Raw genomic sequence first — 22562 nt, forward strand, 5'->3', positions numbered from 1 at the left:
AAAATAAATAGATAGGCAGATAGATAGATATCTAGATAGATAGATAGACAGATAGACAGATAGAAAGAGGGGGATTAGTTTGTTTCATCCCAAGCACCCAAGTAAAAGCTTGACACTGAGACTGTGAACCCAGTACTAGGAAGATGGACACAGGAAGCTCCCTGGCCAGCCAATCCAGCCAAATGGGTGAGCTCCAGGTTTGGTAAGAGAACCCGTATCAAAAACAAAGGCGGAGAATGACTGAGGATGATACCTCCAGATGACCCCTGACCTTCACGGGCATTCATACACACGTGCTACATATGTACAACCACACAAACACATATCCACACAAAAAGAGGACTGAAGATGAAGAGAACATCACAGTGAACTGACAGGTCTCTTCCGTAAGCCTGGCCTACACAGAGGATGCTCCACTGGCTAGACAACTCAACAAACCTACAAGCCTAAACAGGCCCCCACAACCCCAATGTCTGCTTTTCCCAGGGACAGTTGGTGGACACTATCCAGCTGATACATCCCTGTTCCACTCTGCCTTGTAAAATCCTGGAGCTCCTTCCATGTGTATGTACTGTGGTCCTTTTTGCCCATGTGTAAAATAAGGAAACTTCACCTCCCACCAATGGGCCTCGGCCTCCTCACCTGCCCAACGGGATCCAGGAGGGAGTAGTTAGGGCCAGGCATTTCCACTCTTGCTAGCTCTCGTGGCCATGTGCTGTGTGAGCCAGTCAGGATCCCTTTGGGCCTCCCGTACCTGTCCCACCACCCCTCCTGGGGTCAAGGCTAGGCTGGCTGCATCTCAATATCTTCCTGCTGCATACCAGATCTCTAGAACATTCTGCTTCCTGGCTCAAACCAGGAGCCTGGAAGCATGTCTGAAGGTCATCCCTCATGAGCTCCACCTAGACACTCCCTAACCCATCCAACCCTGATGGGACAGGAGGCCCAAGAGGGGACCTCTAAATTTAGAGGCTCTGTCCCTTGGAATGGTGGCAGCCAGGGAGAGGAGTGAGCAAAGATCACTTATGACAGGAAGGGGGTGACAAATGTGCAAGAGGGCCATCACAGACATCTGAGCACCTCTGAGCCTCAGTGGCAAGTGGCTCCACCTATGAAGTGGGGAAGGGGTTGGTACATAGACAGATCAGTAGGCACCAACCCTGAGTGTTGTCCTGATCACACAGGAAACATGCTAACAGCAGAGACTCCAGGGCCCATGGAATAAACTCATGCCTTGGGGGAAGTGGGGTAGAGGGCGCACTGGGTTTAAAGTTTCCAGGGAGGCAGGAATACTGCTCAGTGATGAGACATTTGCCTGACACACACAGTGCCTTGGGATCCAATGCTGCACACACACAATGTTCCCAGTAGTAGTCCTGTCCAAAGGTGAGCTGACACAGTGGGCAGGGAACCCAGCGCAGTGTGGCAATAAGTAGGTAAACTGAGGCAGGTAGGCTGGTTGGGGAACTGAGACTGAGTCAGTACCACCCCTGGATTAAGAGGAGTAACTGCCCAGTACCCTAGGCCATGCCAAATACTTCCCAGCCCATGAGCCCACATTATGTGTTCAGCATAGAAGCTGGTTGGTCTGCAAAGGTAGGGTGTTCCAGGTAAGAAGCAGTAGGTATGAGCCCAGGGGTAGGGACATCGGGAATGTTCAGGAAGATATATCCAGTCAGAACATGGCCGAGGAGCCTTTCAAATCCATTATGAACCATCCCTGCAGCCTACCCTCAAATCCAAGCTCAGTGTGTCTACCTCACCAGGGGACCTGGCAGCAGCCCTGACTGAGTTGATGACTCCGCCCCTTAGGAAGCTGAGTGCACACAAACCCAAGATGACACACCACCACTCAATGCTATGGGCCCCATCCTTTGTTGTCAGCTCTTCTATAAAATATGGAATGCATCCCTCTCTTTCAGGGAGTTACAGGGATGAAGTGATGCACGGCTTCCAAGGCTGCCCACTTAGCAGCCTGGATGAGCTGTAAGAGATATAAGCAGGAGTAGAAGGGGTGGGCGGCAGCTGCTGGGTACTGGTGGGCATGTAGTGCAGGAGGGACTGACTGCAGGTATGTATGGGGAGCCAGCCTGGGCTGTGCTCAGAGGTCCAGCTCCCAGACCTTACTGTCCTTAGCTGGGAACAAGGGGCTCTGGGCCTCCAGAAGCAGGAGTGAGCCTGAGATCCCTGGGCGAAGATAGCTCAGGTAGCAGAAAGACTGAAGGATCACTGACCGACAAGGTGCTAGGATGGCAGCCTCACCCGCTGCCAGCTCCTTGCCCACAGCGCCTCATCGCTCAACGCAGGCCTTTTCTCAGGCTCCTCCCACATACCACAGCTCACCTTCCTTTCTGCTTTGTGCCAATGGTTTGAACCATTTTCCTGTGAGTTTGATGAGCATTTGTTCTCTAGCTGCAGCCCTAGCCTGGTCATTTGAGGTAAGACTCTAAGAATGGCCTCCCAGGCCGCTAGGATCATTACAGAAACCTTTTCGTGAAGCCAAGCTAAGTGACTAACAATAGGAAACCAATCAGGTAAATTAGGGTACAGCCCTCAACTGTCGTTTTGAATTTAAAATATTTGGGGTTTGAACAGTGAGGAATATGTTTCAGGGATGTTAGGTGAAAACTATGAATAAAAATTTTTCCATACAGAATTTAAAGGCTTTGAAAAAACTGGAAGGCCAGGTGTCTCTGGGAGGCCAGGTGTCTCTGGGTACAAGAACTATGGGTAGATATATATACATACATATACACCATACAACACACACACACACACACATATACACACATACATACATATATATGTATATGTATTAGACTGGGTCTCATTAAGTAGCCCAGGCTAGCCTAAAACTTGCTGTATAGATTGGACTAACCTTACTCAAAGTGATTCTCCTGCCTCCAGGGTTCTGGGATTACAGCTGCATTATAGTTCCACAACACTGCACCCAGCAAATTTGCTTAATCTTTTTTTTTAAAAAAAAAAAACTATTTTATTTGTTTATTTATTTGTGTGTTTGTTTGTTTGACAGGGTATCACTATATAGCCCTGGTTGGTCTAGAATTCAGAGATCTACCTTCTTCTGCCTTCTGAGTGCTAAGATTAAAGCGATATCCTACCATGCCAAGAAAATTAGCTTTTTTTAATTGGCTAAATTCTTTGGTGACTTAGAAGCTGCTTTTTAACAAGTATCCTATGTGAGACTTCTCTTCAGTGGCCTTGTGGCTTAGCTGATACTCAGGAGCCTGACCAACTTAGTGAAGGAGACAGGGAACCTCCAGGTCAGGACAAAGAAAGCCAGAGGGTGGGAAATGACTCAGCTAAGCCACAGAGCAGGGTAGTGCATTATCTTACCCATTCCAGGTGATGCCAAGAAGGCTGGCTACAGACGGCCCTGCAGTTGTGACCACAGCCTTTCGAGACCCCAAGGCCCAGAGCCCGCAGGTGCCCCGAAGGACACGGGGCTTCCACTTCATGAGAGCCTCAAAGTTGCTCTGGTCCTAGGAACTAGCAGAAGCCAGAATCATAAGTCTTAAAATAGGCCAGGAACTGAAAACAGCACTGCCGCTACTGCACAAGGGCACTTCCTCCCACCATGCTGGTCCACACCAGCTAACTGCCACTGGGGTGACGGGTTACTGTCATTCCAAGAGAGACTTTTCCCAGTGACTGCACGCCAGCCCCAACTTCAGAACAAGATACTGTCACTGTAGAGGCTCTTCCCTCAGCTCACTAGCCCCCTCTAAGTCTTGGGACCACTTTCTCTTTCTTACCAACTCTATTTCCAGATCCTAAAATATAGGCAGATGTCCCAACAGACATCCTCACAGGGCTCAGCCTGCAGTGGCTCCACCAGAGCTTATGCTGAGCCCATGCACACCACAGCTCATTTCCTACCTGCTACTTTTCTGTGTAATCCCCATGTCTCCTTTTTTTACAGTCAGGACATAGAGGAGGTGCTTAGTCAGGGTCCCCATGGTCTCCCCTCCAGCCATACCTCCCACAGAATCCCCAGCCACAACTTACTCCCCACTACAGCTACCTAGAAAAATGGCACAGGGTCAGCTGGGGGTGCACAGGGCTCATCCCAATTCAAAAAGCGGTTCCAGAACCTGCCACACAGTGGGACTCAGGCTGGCGGCAGGCAGCGGTGGGTCCTTCCTTCATCTTTCTTGAACCTTGTCCAGGTTGCCTCTCAGCAGCCTCAGCTGCAGTTGGCCAGGTCTCCCAGCTTCCTGACCTCAAGAGGGCCCATCTGTCTTTAGTGTAGCTTCGCCTTGTGAAAGAGAGTGATGGCAGAGTCTCCCCTCACAGGAGCCAAGCTACAGTAAACGTTAAAGTTGTAAGAGCATCTGGCCTATGGCACACTGTGTGTAGACTTCTGTGAAGTAACACAAAGCCACGCCTACACAACTCCCAGAGGCCGATCTTGGGGAGTACAGAATTCTCAGACACTCAACCCAAATGCACTTTTCCAACCTCAACCCTCACAGCCCCGTCCAAACTTCCCAGCATCTGCTCCTCCCACCAGCTCCTCCCAGCCTCAGGTCTGCCCACCGACCAATAAAACTCACAGACTCCTCCCCTGAGTAGCCTGGTGACTCTAGCTCTTGTCTGTGATCCTTTCCTGGGTCCACCTCAGCCAAGCAATGATGTGTGCCAACCTGGCAGAGCTACTGGCATTCTAAGGACAGGTCTGGGTGGCCCTCTGCTCTGTGCAGAGCCTAAATTTGGATGCACCCTGCCACTTTCTACCCTTGTGGTTGAGGGCACAGTACTAGCCCTCCAGACCTGCGTTCCAGGCAGTGCCATGAGACCTACCTCTTAGGCACAATTAAAGTAAACAGAAAGAATGAGCACAAAGCACTCCTCCTGACCCTGGACGGGGAGGACCCCCCCCACACACACACACCAGGCAGCAAGCATAACACCCAGGCAAGAGGCCTCCAAAGACAGAGACAAGGCAAGCAGCAAGACTTCGAACTCACACTGCATTAATAAGGCACACTACCTACTTAAGAAGGGACCTGCCTGTGCTACCATCCAGGGCCTAGGAGAAGCCCCACTCCTAGGAGAAGCCATGGGCTTCTAGGCAACCGCATCAGACGAATGGACACTGAACCGTCTGACGCACCCCAGGTCAGGGTGACCAGAGCTCCATGGGAACTGCAGAGCCATAAGCAGTTTCCTGTGGAAACATCAAAATCTCGCATGGGCAGCCACAATCTTGGCTGCTTCCCAGCAGGGTTTTACTTAACCTAGCTGTGACCTGTACACCTCTCTCCCCTCAGAGACCATGTTCTGCAGTGAAACAAGGACCAGCTTCAAGACCTAGCACCCAGCCAGTGCTCAAAAGACGTTTCTACTGTAGAGGCCACTGCGGAAGAGAGTCAGAAATCAGGTGTGTAGCTACAAAGCGCCTTTCATCTCCGGGGCCAAGTGACCATCCTTATGTGGGTGGGGCCAGCAGCTTCATCATCTTAAACAGACACTGATTCAGTCAGGGCAGCTTTCCCAGGCTCCCTGGACACCTTCAGAACCACCCCTGGGGGAAAACAACAGCCTTCAAGGCCGAAGCATAGCTCTGAGTAACATACTTTACTCAAATACCTGAACTCATAATGGGCCGTAGGTGTCACTCAGTGATAAAGCAAGTATCTAGGTTCGAGTCCCCAACACCAATAAATTTATTCAAACACCCAACAGTAGGAAGTGAGGATGACAAGGTGGAATCCAGAGGACAAAACAGAAACATGAAAGCAAAGCCAAACAAAAATGTAAACTGTCCCACAGGCTGAGAGCATAACTAACCACATGCCAGGTGTAGAGTATTCTGACCCAGTTCTGCTGAGTTCCTATGTTCAGGGTGTGTGGGCCAGCCATTAGGCCTGTCACAGATCCTATCCACCATCAGCTTGAATCACTTAAGAAAACAAGCCGCTGGGCAAGTCTTTGAGGGATTATCTAGACTGGGTTAATCCACGTGGGGAGACCAGCCCTGAATATGGGTGGCACCATCCCATGGAGTGGGGTTCTGGACTGAATAGAAAGAACATGATGTGAGCTGGTGCCAGTGTGTGTGTGTGTGTGTGTGTGTGTGTGTGTGTGTGTGTGTGTGTGTGTGTGTATCATGTGAGCAGTGGCCTCAAGCACCAGCTACCATGAACTCTATCCTTGGATTCTGAGCCAAAACAAACGCTCCCTTCCCTAAGTAGCTTTAGGTAGTTTATCAAAGCAGCTCAAACAGTAACTATCAAGACCCTAAGCCAAGTCCCGGTCAGACTTGTCCCTCCAGGCTCTTCTAGAGGCAAAGGCTCCATTTACCTCGGCCATCCACACCATTCTCATGCCAGCAGGGAAATGCTTCATTTGTCCCCTATATGTTTCCCGAGCACATACATGTTCTGTATGTGTCCCCGTGCTAGGCACCAACAGGAGGACTGGACAATGCCCTCGTGGCTCTTGATGGCTAGCTGAAGGGACAGCCACGGGGCTCATTACAATGCTACAGTGGTGCCGATTGTCTAGGACAGAGGAGACATGGCTACGTGATGAGTGTGGAGGATGGGTTCCAGGCAATAGCTTGGAGCTGAGACCCGAAGGAGAACCGGCAGTGTCTGAGGAGCGAGTGAGTAGGAGCAACTTCCCATGCAGAGGAAACACCGGCACACACCACCATCCAGAATGTCTAACACTAGAGTCTAACACTAGGTGATGGAGGACACCTGGCGTGTAAGGGGGGACTGAAGACTAAAAGTGATGACCTGGTCCCTGTATGAGCTAACAGGCACAGCAGGCCTGGCTGGGGATATGGCGAAGCTCTGGGGTCATCCGAGCCAGAGGTTAACCAGCTGTGCCACTTCCTCACTGAGTGCTCCTCAACAGGGCTCCTCATGGCTGACAGACTATATTCCTGCTTGGCAAAAGTGGCACTGTGTTAGGGTTGAACTGACAGAGCATGCACAGAGCACCTGGCGTGTAGAGAGATTTAGGTAAGGCAAAGTCCCGGGATTGTTCATCCCTCTTAGGGAAAGACCCTGCAGGCTGTCTAGGAGTAGACACTATATTATAACAGGGGCGGTGATGCTTGGTGGTCAGGGACAACCGAGGTGTGTGCAGAGGGGAGTGTGAAGGGGCTTCCTGGAGCTGCTCAGGTCACAGGGCTGAGGGGCTGCAACAGATGGTTGCCCAGACCCTCCCCAATCCAGACATTCAGTGCCAGGTGACAGCTGGCCCGGCCCTGACAGGTGGGCACCCCGTAGGTGCTCAAATACATGTTTACTGAGTCCATTAATAAGGATACTTTAAACCAGTTACAAACCATTCTCTGGATACCTTTTTGGAGAAGAAACCACTAAAATCTGTGTCCTTATCTATCCCCCCAGGTGGCTGTGCCTGCCTGGCAAGAGAACTTCGGATGAGGTGAGCTGGGCCAGTCCCTGCTCCCTAAGAAGCCCAGATGCTAAACAAGCCTCCTTCAAAAAAAAAAAAAAAAAAAAAAAAAAGAAAAAGAAAAAAGAAAAGAAAAGAAAGAAAAAGAATTGAAATTCACTTCTGCTCTTCACTGAGCCTCAGGGTGTGGCCTACCAAGGGACCCTGAGTTCCAGGTGTTACCCTCTCTCTGCTACTGTGGCCTTACTGGGGTGCCCTTCCACTTTGGAGCACTGACAGAATCTAGAAGGTTGTTACTTCCCTCAAAAGAGAACCCAAGCCCTAACTGGGAGGTGGGGGTGAGGGGACACAACACAGAATGAAGTCATTCCTTACATGAGGAAGGGAGGGGTCTTTTTTATAGAGAAAATGACAAGCCCAAGACTCTAGGGGAGGGGGTTTCTGCCACATGGGTCTGGGCAAATGCATCAGTTATGCATTACCTCACATCCAAGACGACCCCACCCACACCTCCCAGGCACTTTCAAACAATGAGACACCCCCACCCCACCCAGCAGATGAATGACTCCTTAGACCAGAATCACACCCGGAGAGGCTGTAGCAATCCCTCATTCCAGAGCTAAGTAGGTGGGGTCATGGGGCAGAGGCCCAACAGGTCCCTTGTAGAGCTAATGGACAAGAGGACCTTTGGGTGCAGAAAGACAAAGGCTACAGCAATCAGGAGCCGCGGTCCTCGGTCCTCTATGTGGGCTGGGGATGTGGTCGGGGCACACTGCCTTGAACTCTGAACTCAAGGGCCTCCCAAAATCTCACGCCCACACTCCCTGCAGCAGCAGTGGGGACCCCAGATCTTCCAGGAGAAGGAAGAAGAGTTACGGAACCACGAAGAGGAAGAAGGAGCTGGGACAGATATCCTGACGGTCAGAACGAGACAGAGAGACGCGGAGACACAAGGCTCGGGGTTCTGTGGTACCGAAAAGACACTGAGCCTAGGAGTCCCGAGAGACGGAGCCCAGGGCGGTGGGGCATGCACGGAGGGCAGGGAGCACAGCGGGGCGAGCGGCGGTGGACACGCGCGGACACTCACGCGCGCGCCCGGCCCCGTCACTCACCCAGGCCGCAGACCTCGCGGCGCAGGCTAAGGCGTCCGCGCTCCTCGGCTATGGCGCGCAGCATGTGCTGCAACGAGCGCTCCTCCGCTTCGCCGCCGTCCGCGGACTCCCGGGAGGCGGCCGGCCCAGCCCGGAGCCCCGCGGGCGCGGACGCCGTGGCACAGGCCCTGCCCGGCGGCCGCGCGGAGGCCATGCCGGGCCCCGGCTCATCGCCCGCGCCGCGCCCGCGGGGGCCACCGACACGCCCCGCCGCCCGTGCCTCGCTGCCGCCCGCCGCGAGCACCAGTGAAGCCACAATCCGCTTTTGTGTGCGTCGCCGCCGCCGCCACCGCCGCCGCCGCGGACCTCGGAGCACAGCGGAACCCGGCGATCCTCCGCTCCGCCACCGCCCGCCCGCGCGCGCTCGACACCGCCCAGGCCCCGCCCCCGACGGGGACACGCCCCTAAACCCGCCCTCTCACCGCCCCCGACACGCAAGTGCCCCGCCTCATACTCTTAAAATCCCGCCCCACTCTCCGGCCAAGGCGGTGAATGGTCCGTGGTCCTGGCCCCGCCTACTTCCTTGCGGCCAGCTGCTGCCAACTTCAAAAGCCCACCTCGGCCTCGCTCCAACGCGTGACGTTCTTGTCATCTCCTTTCCACACCTTCTTTGGCCTGCTGACCTTCCCTCCTGCCCGTGTTCCCTAACCCTGAGTCCATTTTCTCCCGACCCCACCCCGATCCCCCGAACCCCGCCACCTCTCTCCAGTAGAGTTACGCCTCTGAGCCGACCCCTCTACGCCTTACTGATTTTGCTCTTTGTCACCGCCCTGTGCATTCCCCCTGGAACCTCCAGCACACCAGCTCTGCTTATTTCTGTCTGAACCTTCCAAGTGGGTTCTGCTAAAAACTTGCTTCACAAAACTCAGCAAAAAGTGACCACCTCGGGAACGTGGTCTCCTTGGGGGCCACGGTGCAGAGTGCAAAGCCTCAGTTCCATCCGCTGTTACATTGGGAGAGCGGGGTCAGAGAGTTGCTCCCTGTCTTAGCTCCTGTGCTGAGAGGCCAGAGGTGGATAAGATCAGCTTGCATGTGATCCTAATGAAGGCCGAGGTCCAGCTGGGCATCCATCCCTGTGGTAAAAGAGGAAGATCCACGTAGCAGCAGCCAGAAGCCACGTCCTGAACTCACTCTGTGGTCCTTTCCCAAGACCGGGGTAGGTGGCCGGGTACTGCTGCTGGTCTCAGCCAGCTGCATCTCCAGTGTCAAATACTACAGTCATATTAAGCATAAAGTTCTGTCTACCCTGGCTCTTCACGCTGTCTGGGATACCCTGCTCCTTTGGATCCCAGTGTCCTCAAATAAATTTCCTCAAAAAAAAAAAAAAAAAAAAAGCCCGACACCTTTCCTGCCCCGCCCGTTCTAGTTCTCTGCACAGCACCTTTACCACCTCCTGGTATCACACTGCATAGCTGCAGAAGGCGTCGTGGGGGAACAAACCACCCAGCACCTTTCCCTTGGGCTTCTCTGTCATCAGAATGGCGAGAAGTGATTGTTTAAGTCTCCAGTCTCTGACATTTCGCCATGGCAGCTCAAACTAAGACACTATGTATTCCTCAGGCCTGGCTGCTGACACTGTATTCCCAGCGGCCAATAAATGCAGGCTGTGTGATGGAGAGTGGAGAGGACTGCCGAGGAAGGTTGCCTCTGAGGAGGAGTAAAGTGGGTTGGGACCGCAAGGTGTGGAAACCACTACAGAGGAGGAAATGGGCAGCTTTGACACACTGTTCAATCTTCACCCGGGGATTTTTTGCTTGTTTGTTTGGTTTGGTTTTTGATTTTTGTTTTTGTTTTGGTTTTTTTCGAGACAGGGTTTCTCCGTGTCCTGGAACTCACTCTGTAGACCAGGCTGGCCTCGAACTCAGAAATCCTCCTGCCTCTACCTCCCAAGTGCTAGGATTAAAGGCGTGTGCCACCACTGCCTGGCCACCTGGGGATTTGTACCGCTCCCCTAACACCCTCAGGGTAGGGCCTGAGTGATGAATTCCACGGTCCTAGAGCAGTGGTTCTCAACCTTCCTAATGCTGGAACCCTTCAATATGAATGTGGTGATTCCCAACCATATTCACTTTCGTAGTCACTTCATAACTAATTTTGCTAGTTGTGAACCATAATATAAATATCTGTGTTTTCCGATGGCCTAGGGTGACCCCCGTGAAAGGGTCATTGAACCCCACAATAGAGGTTGAAATGACCTACAGGTTGAAAACCACTGACCTAGATAGAGTCGGGCCCAGGAGGGACTCTGTAAAAAGGTGTGTATCGAGGGAGTTGCTGGCCTTTGTCTTTCCTCCCCTGGGCCTGTGGCCCGAATGTGTTAACAAGGACACTGTGTGAAGGTTGAGGTGACCAGTTGTGAGTCTGGAGAGCTGAAGTTTGGCCGTGAGAACGAGGGAAGGGACTGGCCCTCAGACAGCATGTGTGAGGTCCCAGAGACAGGCAGTGGCACTCTCCTTTGTTTCCAGGGAAACCACATCACTGCCTACACATCCACACTGCTGGGCTGTTGCTTGAAACCCTTGCTGCTCCAACACTGTAATCACCTTTGGGCCTCACCTCCCCTGAGAGTCTTCTGAGGAGTTTGGCCAAAGCATTGTGTCCTGAGCCACTTCACAACCCCTCTCCCTTGACCCCATACACTTGCCTCCAAAGGGCCAGCATCAAATCAATTCATTCCATCTTCCCTGGCATCCATTCCAGGACAGGTGCCAGAATGTATTTGTTGAATAAGTGCAAGAACGTGTGCTTGGGTTTTCTCCATGCTTGTCAGTGATCCTCAGCATCCACCCGGGGACTTCCCTGAGCAACAGGTATGGGGTATTTAGCACTGGACCAGTGAGCCACACCTTCCTGACTCCAAGGCAGTGTTCCTTGGTCTGGGTGCTGATCACTGAATACATGTTAAATAAATCAGGTTGAATATGAGTGTGGTTAGTTGCAAGCTGGCTAGCCTGTGCACATCTATGATTCTAGCACTCAAGGGTTGTCAGCCAGCGAGATGGTTCAGCAGGTTAATGTGGCTTCGAGCATCTGTGTTCCATATTCAGAACCTGTATGCTGAATGGAGGGAGCCATCTGTCACCTCTCATATATGTTGTAATGTACATGCTCTCACACATGAAAGTATACACAATAAAAGGAGTGGAGGTGTTGCCGGAAATATTTTTTAAAAAATAAAGAACCGGCACTGTCCCGCTCTTATGCCTCTGCCCCAGCAGTCTGGCTGGCCATGCATTGGCAGGCAATGGCTGATCTGTTTTTATCTCATGGAGAATCTGACTCAGAACTCCACATTCTCTCCACCCAGCTAGCTAGGTTCTCACTGGCAGGCTGTTACTGCACCAACCCGGTTGTGGTGCACATCTGGCAAACCCATGCTTTGCCGCCAAACCTAGACAAGCTACCATGTGAAGAAAAACGCAGCACAAACTTAGTTCAGAAACAATGGTAACTCAATCTCTGGGCGCAACAACTAAAACCTAATCTTGTAAGTCTTATTAAAATCCTTGTGGACCCTCCACGATACCGAGAAACTCCAGCAGCTCCATCTTACCCTTTTCCTGTCCTCATTCCAAAAAAGGACCTAACTCTCTCCCGCTTCCTCCGCCCAACCTGGAAGTCCCACCTACTCTCCCAGTGATTGGCTCCTTTATTCATTGGGGGATTGGGTCACAAGAAGCCACCAGAGCATGTAACTCTTTCTTCACTCCAGACACCTCTCTTAGGAGAACAGAATTAACATAAAATACAAGCAGCACGGAACCATGCACAACATGGAGAACTATGGGTTCGAGGCCAGCCTCAGCCAGTAAGACTTCTAAAAACAGCAAAATCTGCCAGGCAGTGGTGGCATGCACCTTTAATCCCAGCACTTGGGAGGCAGGGACAGGCAGATTTCTGAGTTCGAGGCCAGCCTGGTCTACAGAGTGAGTTCCAGGACAGCCAGGGCTATACAGAGAAAAAAAAACATTAAAAAAAAGCCAAACAAACAAAACAAACAAGCAAACGTACAAAAAAGCAAAATCTGTCAGAAAGATTTGATAATGTAAATGCCTTGTTAGTCCAGTGTTATTGGGCTGGACTCCTAACCTATAGGTCTATAAGGTAATAAATGTGTTTAGTTGTATTTAATGTTAATTTTGTGGCAAAAGAAAGAGAAAATATATTATAAATATCCTGAATTCACCTTTGTCCAAGAAGTCTGTTTTTTTTCTTTTGTTCTGCCTTCCACTTATAGAAACACTCTGAAGAACCCGTCTGCTCTCAGCTGCAGTGTTTCGCTCTGTAATACTGAAGCCAAGCTTAGCAGAAACAGAAATCAGCCAAAAGTCACTCACTTTAATGGCTTGGTTGCTTGATTTTTCGTGTTTCTGCTTGGGGCTTGCCTCGATGTCTGCCTGGTATGCTGGGGGTGTTGTTGGGTCTGTTACTTGATTTTTCATGTTTCTGCTTGGGGCTTGCCTCGATGTCTGCCTGGTACACCCGGGTGGTGTCTGTGGTTCCATTGGTAGCTCCACATGTTTAGCAATGATCTTACTCAAAGAGCTAGTCAGGACAAACGCCTGTGGATTCCTTTCCTAGTTCTAGAGTGAACAGAGACCTAGAGACTTTTAAGGAACGACTCTGGTTCATCTGAGAGCCCCATACCACCAACCTCTCTCCTTCAGCCCTCCGTTTACTGTCTGTACAATGAGGTGAGAGACTGGATAATCCCGATTGCTCCTGACCTTACTATCCTGTGGGTCTGGCTTCCTTTGTATTCCTGCATAAAACATCATGACCAAGAAGCAAGTTGGGGAGGAAAAGGGTTTATTCGGCTTACACTTCCCACATTGCTGTTCATCACCAAAGGAAGTCAGGACAGGAACTCACACAAGGCAGGAACTTGGAGGCAGGAACTGATGCAGAGGCCATGGAGGGGTGCTGCTTACTGGATTGCTTCCTGTGTCTTGCTCAGCTTGCTTTCTTATAGAACCCAGGACTACCAGCCCAGGGATGGCACCATCCACAATGGACTGGGCCCTCCGCCCTTGATCACTAATTGAGAAAATGCCTTACAGCTGGATCTCATGGAGGCATTTCCTCAAGAGAGGCTCCTTTCTCTGTGATAACTCCAGCTTGTGTCAAGTTGACACACAAAACCAGCCAGGACAGGGTCTATGATTGGCTCTCCAAGAAAAAGAAGGCAACCAGTCAATTCTTAGGGTAGGTGGATTACTAAGATTTCTCCTGTACTCCCTTGAAAATTTGCTAAGGGCGAGAGCCTGCTGGATGGCAAATGTGTGCGCTTACCACTTCCTGGCCAGGTGTTCTTATGACCCCAGTTTCTCCCAGTTGCTCAGAACCTGTTTCTTGACTTTGAACTCCTGATCCTACTGCCTTCGCCTCCCAGCAGGTACTGAGATCACAGGTGTACACCACCATACAGGCTCTCTCAGGCTCTGTTGCATCTGGGAAATTAAATGCAGCCATCCCCAGGTCTCGACTGCAAAGTCTCCTTAATTCAGTCACCCTGAAGTTCCCATCACCTCCCTACTCTTCTGCACCTTTTCTAACATCATGAAACAAAAAAAACAAACCAAACAAACAAACAAAAAACCAAAAACAACAACAACAACAACAAAACATATGGATTAATATTATTTCATAAGTATGTTTTGCCCACATGTATGTCTGTGCACCCCATGTGCCTGGAGCCCATGGAGTCCAGAAGAAGGTGTTAGATCTCCTGGAACTGGAATTCCAGTGATACATTGCCATGCGTGTGCTAGGGATCCGAACTCAGGTCGTCATGCTTGTATGGCATGCCTTTTGCTGCATTTTGCATGCCATCGCCCCAACCTCTAAAGAATTCTGTCTAAGAGACAGGCAGATTTCTGAGTTCGAGGCCAGCCTGGTCTACAGAGTAAGTTCCAGGACAGCCAGGGCTACACAGAGAAACCCTGTCTCAAAAAACAAACAAACAAACAAACAAAACAAAAAAGAAACCATTAAAGTATTGATTGCACTATTGGGTGGGAGAGATGGCTCAGTGGTTATGAGCACCAACTGCTCTTCTGAAGGTCCTGAGTTCAAATCCCAGCAACCACATGGTGGCTCACAACTACCCGTAATGAGATTGGATGCCCTCTTCTGGTGCATCTGAAGACAGCTACAGTGTACTTACATATAATAATAAATAAATCTTAAAAAAGAAAAAAAGAATTCTGTCTACAGTGTTATTTAGAATTCTTCTCCCCTTAGCACTCAATTTTTCTTTTAATAGCTCTTGCTAAACAGCCCTGGAGGGGACAACCTTGCAATTATAATTAAATGATCGTGCTTGTGAGAAAGGAGCCACAGAGTATGAGAGCAACACCTCGTAGAATTGAGCTCAGGAAGATTTGGGATAGCACTATTTTACTCTAAGAATTTGAACCCAGGACCTCAAACATACTGGCAAGTGCTTGCCCACTGAGCTATATCTATCCCCAAGCATTTTGAACATTTTTGTTTTAAAACAGGGTCTTGCTAATTAGCCTAAACTGGCCTTCATCTTAGAATCCTCTTCCCTGTTCTAGGATTCTAGGATTACAGACATGCACAGATACACATAAAATCTTTAACAACAATAATAATGATGATAATAATAATAATACTTTCTCTCCAGAAGTCCTGAATAATTTTGGTTTGTTGTTGTTGTTGTTGTTGTGACAGGGTTTGTCTGTGTAGCCCTGGCTGTCCTGGAACTCCCTTTGTAGATGAGGCTGGCCTCGAACTCACAGAGAACCACCTGCTTCTGCCTCCCGAGTGCTGGGGTTGAAGGTGTGCCCCTGGCTAGAAAGACTTTTCTAAAGCCCAAATCTGAAGCCTTCCCTTTTCTGCAGGTGGGACCAGATGTTGTAGAGCCAGCTGCCTTCTCCCTCTGTTATTGCAGTATCCGCATGTGCACAAGCTGCCATCCCTCCCACCAAGAACTCTGACTATTATTTCCTCCTTTTGGAAAGCTCCTTACCATCAGGTTCAGACATCATTTTCCTAGGGAAGTGTTGAAGATCTGTGACCCAGTTCCAGAGGCAAAAGAGGAGGTGACTGTAAAAGAAGAACAAGAAAAATCAGGGGCCGGGCAGTGGTGGCACACGCCTTTAATCCCAGCACTTGGGAGGCAGAGGCAGGCGGATTTCTGAGTTCAAGGCTAGCCTGGTCTACAGAGTGAGTTCCAGGACAGCCAGAGCTACACAGAGAAACCCTGTCTCTAAAAACAAAACAAAAGAAAACAAAACAAAACAACAACAAAAAAAAAAAAGAAAGAAAAAAAAAAAACAAGAAAAATCAGGGACTTGGCTGAGTCCTGTCAAATTTAGTGACTGCCAGCCCTTCTCCTGCCACAGACCTCAGTTTCCCCATGAGTCAAGAAGGAAGAACACAGAGTGCTTCCTCTTCCTACACATTGACAGCTAGGAGGAAGAGAAAAGTCACCCCGAGTTCTGCTGACTCCCCAACTGGGAGGGCAGCTCAGCCTCAGCCCCCTCCTTTGCAAACTGGGGTGGAAATAGCAGCCCGTGAGGCTGTGTGCAAGCTCCATGGGAGGATGTCTGTCAGGCCTTGCATGCCTAGACTCTGTGCCTCTGTAGTCTCTGTAAGACCCAGAACTTAGAGAACTAACTGTTTCATTGTGGTTTTGTGCTGCCTGCCTCCTCCTGGCATGTTCTCGAGGGCTGGATGCTGGTGACACTGAGGGGAGCCCCCTGAACCCCTGCAACAGCATACCAGCACCTCACAAGCTCCAGACTATGCTTCTCCTAAGAAAATGAACAAGTGCGTAAGGAGAGGCTCCCAGACCCAGGCTGAGGCAGGACTGGAGTCAGGCAAGGAAGACTTTCTGGAGGAGACGGCCCCCACAACTTGCCGTTGCTCTGGTGACAGCCAAAGATTGCTCTCTTGCCAGTACTAGACTTTTCCAAGGCCTGGCCAGGCTGGATTCATCTGGCAAGCTTGGGCAGCAGAGATGGGACCTGATTTCACAAGCCCGATTCTGCCTGTGTCAGTGACTCACCCACTATTCTGAGGAGGAACCCGAGGCTAATTAAACTCAGGCTTTGAACCCAGCCCTCTTCCCTGTTTCCTCTTCCCCATAAATGCAGTCAAACCTGTGGAGGGCAGAAGAAGGCTAGTATCCTTGCAAGGCAGGGTGCATGTGTGTGTGAGTGTGTGTGTGGTGTGTGTGTATGTGCGTGTGTGATGTGTATGTGTGTGTGTGTATGTGGTATGTGTGTATGTGGTGTGTGTGTGTATATGTGGTGTATATGTGGTGTGTGTGTGTGTGTGTATGTGTGTGTGAGTGTATGCGTGTGCGTGTGTGTGGTGTGTGTATGTGTGTATGTGGTATGTGTGTATGTGGTGTGTGTGTGTATATGTGGTTTGTGTGGGTGTATGTGGTGTGTGTGTGGTGTGTGTGTACGTGTGTGTGTGTGATGTGTATGTGTGTGTATGTGGTATGTGTGTATGTGGTGTGTGTGTGTGTGTGTGGTGTGTGTGATGTGTATGTGTGTGTATGTGTGTATGTGGTGTGTGTGTGTGTGGTGTGTGTGTATGTGTGTGTGAGTGTGTGTGTGTGAGTGTATGTGTGTGTGTAGTGTGTGTATGTGTGTGTGTGGTGTGTATGTGTGTATGCGGTGTGTGTGTGTATGTGGTGTGTGTGTGTATGTGTGGTGTGTGTGTATGTGGTGTGTGTGGTGTGTGTGTATATATGTGTGTGTATGTGGTGTGTGTGGTGTGTGTGTGTGTGGTGTGTGTATATGTGGTGTGTGTGGGTGTATGTGGTGTGTGTGTGTGTGTGTGTGTGTGGTGTGTGTATGTGTGTGTGTGGTGTGTATGTGTGTATGCGGTGTGTGTGTGTGTATGTGGTGTGTGTGTGTATGTGTGGTGTGTGTATGTGGTGTATGTGTGTGGTGTGTGTGTGTATGGTGTGTGTATGTGGTGTGTGTGTATGTGTGTGTGTGAGTGTATGTGTGTGTGTGGCGTGTGTGTGGTGGGTATGTGTGTGTGTGTGCGGAATGTGTGTGTATGTGGTGTGTGTGTGTATGTGGTGTGTGTGGTGTGTGTGTGTATGTGTGTGTATGTGGTATGTATGTGTGTGTGTGGTGTGTGTGTGTGTATGGTGTATGTATGGTGTGTGTGTGTGTGTGTGTCAGGGGTCAGGAGTCTGGGAGGTGGGGTGCATGAGACAGAGGATGGGGGATGGGAGGACTGGGACAGAGTCCTGCCTTCCCTGGGATCTCTAAAGGAGGCCAACCACTGTGGACCTCCCTTCTCAACTCTGCCATCAAAACCAAGAACTTGTGCAGGACCTGCCCCCCAAACCTGCTGCCATCTTCAGGAGTTCTGCTAAGCCTGGTCACAAAAAAAGTTGTCACAACTGGGCTTGTAGATTACTAACATTTTTCTCACAGACAGAGAGAGCAGGGAGAGTCATGGGATGCTCACCCGAGTGTCCAGCCATCCCTCTCAACTATCTGTGTTCCCATTTCTTAACTGCACAGGGCTTTGGGGTCTTGAGGGAGTTGGGGGAGGGGCTAGAGGATATAGGGGAGGGGTCCCACTTACTTAACCGTGGGAAGTCATCATCCTGTTCTTGGGAGCCTTTGCCAGGAAGCACCCACAGTCCTGCCCGCAGGCCCCCTGCCTATGCCTTGTAAGTAAGCCCAATAAACTCCTAGGTGCCCAGAGTGAACTTTGGTGGAGTCATTGGGACCTTAGGAGGAGGGGCGGATATTGGTTGCATCTCCCTGTGGGGAAAAAATTTTTAGTAACAGGACTTCTTTGATGACTGACAGGGTCCTAGTCAAGGGAGTGGCCCTGGGCCTGCCAAGCTTCCTTCTCCAGCCCTGCCTCCACACTGCCCCCTTCTGTCCACTTGCAGCAGTAGCTTTTATCACAGTCAAAAAAAATCCAGGTTAGATCCACCATGGTGGAAGACCTTGTGGACTCTCCTGTGTGCTAAGAGCCTGTGGGCGCCTCTGGGTGGGGACTCTCAGACCCAATAAACAGGCACCCTCTGGGCACGGGTCTCCCTCCCAGAGATGGAGGTGGCAGCCTCAGGGCAGGACAGAGCAGGTGCCGAAGCTGAGCAGGCAGAGCCCACCCAGCAGTCAGTGAGGAGGTCTGCCTGGGCAAGTGGGTCTGTGCCACACAGCCCATCCACTGACTTTTCCTTAGATTTTTTTAGTTCACACAGGACAGTCATGGGTCACTCAACCACAGAGACATGTGAGAAGTGTGTCATTAGCCACTGAGAGTGTTGGAGTGTACAGGAGTGAACCTAGATGGACAATTGCCCCAGGAACTCAGGAAAACATCTTTTGTTTGTTTGTTTGTTTGTTTGTTTGATTTTTAAGTCATGGTTTGTCTATGTAGCCCTAGCTGTCTTGGTACTTGCTGAATAGACCAGGCTGGCTTTGAACTCAGAGATCCACCTGTCTCTGCCTCCTGAGTGCCTGGCTTCAAGGTAAACATCTCTAAGGACAAGGCTGCTGTTGGCCCATTGTGACAATCTTTTTTTGTTCTTTGGCTCTGGTGTTTTTGTTTCTGAGACAAGATCTCATGTACCCAGGGCTGGCCTCCTACTCACTATTGAACTCGATTGCAGAAGCTGATCAGGAACCTCTCTGATCTTCCTGTCTCTACCTCCTAAGAGCTGGGATCAGAAAGGCAGATCATCTCCCTAGCCTGTGACTAATGGAGTGTGTGTGTGTGTGTGTGTGTGTGTGCATGCTCTGCACTAGGGGAAGGCACAGTATGTCACTGAACAGCTTGGAGTGACTGTCCACTTACAGAAAGAATGGACTTCCAGGGCGGAAATACATTTCAGTGGTATAGTCTTACCTAGCATGCGCAAAGCCCTGGGTTCAATTCCCAACACCACTTAAACCAGGCTTTGTGGTACATGCCTATCATCCCAGTACCCAGAAGGTGGAAGCCGGAGAGATGACTGAGTTGCTAAGGGTTCTTGCTCTGTGGTCATGAAGACAAGAATTGGATCCCAGCGACCACATGCCAAGATGAATCAAAGGCATAGACAGAAATGTATATGTGGGGGACATCAAACACCCTCTTCTAGCCTTCATGAAAGCATAGTATACACATGCACATGCACAGAAAGAGAGACAGAGAGAGAGACAGAGAGAGAACTATGTACACCCATACACACACACACACACATATACTAAATAAACAGAAAATGAAGGATCTAGACTATAGAAAGAACAGGCAGAAAGTAGCAAGACAAACTATCATTGAACTGGGGTGCAGCTCAGTGGTAGAGCACATGCCATGTGAGACATTCGGTTCCACCCTCAGCACCATGGGAGAAAAAAGGTCTTTTAGTGATAGATTAGAATAAACTGGCACCCAAGAAAATGAAGAAATTATAAGCACATGGAGAAGAAACTCAGCATCCTTCAGTAGGGAGTGAGCTGTGTCCATGACACATCGCTACACCCACTTCACAGTGTTCAGAAGTCAGACTGAGCGTGGCAAGTGTGGGTGGGTGTGTCGTGAGATTCCTGGGGCTGCGACAAGCTACCTGCGAACACAGCCTAAAAGGAGGAAAAGTTTGTTTTGGCTCATGGTTCCTGAGGTCACGCCCACCACTCACTGCTGAGGATCTAAGACAGAGCGTCAGGTGGTGAGTGGGTGTGGCAGAGACTGCAACACACAGCAACCAGGACTTAGAGCAAATAGAAGGGACAGGGGACAAAATGTCCTGAGGGACACCCATAAGGGCCTGTACCCCTCGACTCTCTCCTATGCCTCACCTAAGGTTGCATTACCTCACAGCAGCCTGTGAAATGTGGACCGGATCAGTGGATCCACCTATGGGAGAGATCAGAGCCCTTATGATCTAGTCACCTCCCCAAAGGTCATTTCCAGACACTGCTGCATTGGGAACCAAGCCTTTAAAACATAGGTCCCAGCCATGTGGGAAAGCACTGGGCCAAACTTGCTCACGGTGGGTGGCATGTAAGTGCCCAGGCACTTGGAAAACAACTTGGGGGTTCTTCGTTTTTGTTATTGTTTTGTGTTTTTGAGACAGGGTCTGTCCCTGTAGCTCCGGCTGTCTTGGCCTCAAACTCACAGAGAGCTAGCTGCCTGCCTCCGCCTCCCCAGTGCTAGGACTAAAGTCATACACTACCACCGGGCCATGGTGGCACACGCCTTTAATCCCAGCACTAGGGAGGCAGAGGCAGGTGGATTTCTGAGTTCGAGGCCAGCCTGGTCTACAGAGTGAGTTCCAGGACAGCCAGGGCTGAACAGAGAAACCCTGTCTCAAAAAAAACCACTAAATAAATAAATAAATAAATAAATAAATAAATAAATAAATCTCAAAAACCTGTATAGTTTATTTTATGTCAATTATACATAAAACTGTGTACAACGTGAAAATGTAAATTAGTTGCCAGCTTGAGGCTGACTCCTTCCATTCTGGCACCTATAACAAAACATGGTGGATTAGATGGCTTATAAAAAATTAAAATGTTAGAAGCTGGCAAGGTAACTTAGTGGATTAAGGCCCTTGCTTCTAAGTCTGATGACCCGAGTTCAACCCTAGGGATCGTCGTGTTAAAAGGACAGAACCGACTCCACACGTGGTCCCTAGATCTGCACACATGTCCAAGGGTGCATTTGCATATCTGTGTGCATGTGGATGGAGACCCGAAGGGGACAGCCGGTGACCTGCTGTATTACTTCCCAGCTTATTCCCGTGAGACAGGGTCTCCCTCTGAACCTGGAGCTAGGCTGGCAGCCAATAAGCTCAGCGATCCTTTTGTCTCTCCAGCCCGGGGGTTACAGGTTGGAGTAGCCATGCCTGGGTTTTTAAGTGGGTCCCAGGGATTTGAATGTAGAATGTCATGCTTCAACAGAAAGCCTTTCTACCCACTGAGCCGTCCCCTGGACTTCACTTTTTAAAAAGATTTATTTGCATAATTTTAAATGATGTGTCTGTTCGTGTCTGTTTGAGTGAAGGTGCACATGAGTGCATGTGCCAAGGAAACAAGGATCTAACCATGTGTTAGATCCCCCTGGAGCTGGAGACGGGTGAGAGCCACATGGCGTGGGCGCTAGGAACCAAACTGAAGTCGCCTGCAAGAGCAGTGCCTGCTTTTATTTTATTTTATTTTATTTTTTTTTTGGTTTTTTTCGAGACAGAGTTTCTCTGTATAGCCCTGGCTGTCCTGGAACTCACTCTGGAGACCAGGCTGGCCTCGAACTCAGAAATCCGCCTGCCTCTGCCTCCCAAGTGCTGGGATTAAAGGCGTGCGCCACCACCGCCCGGCAAGAGCAGTGCCTGCTTTTAACCTCAGTGCCATCTCTCTTGCCCTGCGACCTCAGTTTTTTTCTTAAAACTATACTTTTGATTTAGCCTGGGGCAGAAAGGCTGGCTTGCAACAGTATAGAGGCTAGTCGTTGAGAAGTGTCCAAGCCCAGCTCTTTGGGATCCAGGTTCCTGATGATGGTCTGGTTGTAGAACCAGCGGATGTGACGTCATCAGGTGGGGGCAGGATGTGCTGCGTTCTTGAGTTGCTGAACAGGAAGCACTTTACCTATGAGTCATTTCTCCATCCCCAAATTAAAATTACTTTAAGATTGAGTTAATATAAGGACCAAGTGTCAGAATTATATGTTAAGGGGGTTGGGAGGTGGCTTAGCTGGCAATGTTAAGCAACTCCGTTGACCTGAGTTCAACCCTGGAACCCACACGAAGGTGGAAGGAGAGAAGAGACCCCACAAGGTGGTCCTCTGATGTCCACATGTGCACCATGATGTGGACATGAGTATACATACACACACACAGTTTTTTAAATTATATATTAATCTGGTGTCCTGACGTAAGCCTTTAATCCTAGCTCTTGTGAGGTGGATGGAGATAAGGTCGTTCTAAGGTCGTTCCTGGCTACATTAAGACCCTATCTTAGGCCGGGCAGTGGTGGCGCACGCCTTTAATCCCAGCACTTGGGAGGCAGAGGCAGGTGGATT

General features: G+C 50.1%; 1 protein-coding gene across 2 annotated transcripts in view; it reads right to left on the minus strand.

The window, feature by feature from the left end:
- The window catches only part of Kiaa0930 (KIAA0930 ortholog), a 44790-nt gene extending 35870 nt beyond the window's left edge, over positions 1–8920 (minus strand). The window contains exons 1-2 of one of the 2 annotated variants that reach the window (XM_031351639.1): positions 8760–8920; positions 8508–8651 (exon numbers count right to left, since the gene is read on the minus strand). In XM_031351639.1, the coding sequence (XP_031207499.1) occupies positions 8508–8571 (64 nt within the window). In that variant the 5' untranslated portion in view covers positions 8572–8651; positions 8760–8920. Of the gene's footprint in view, positions 1–8507 lie in introns of both variants that reach the window. The other variant, XM_031351631.1, reaches the window with a different exon arrangement.
- Between the last annotated feature and the right edge of the window lie 13642 nt (positions 8921–22562).

The sequence above is a fragment of the Mastomys coucha genome, unplaced genomic scaffold, assembly GCF_008632895.1.
Source record: "Mastomys coucha isolate ucsf_1 unplaced genomic scaffold, UCSF_Mcou_1 pScaffold11, whole genome shotgun sequence".
NCBI lineage: Eukaryota > Metazoa > Chordata > Mammalia > Rodentia > Muridae > Mastomys > Mastomys coucha.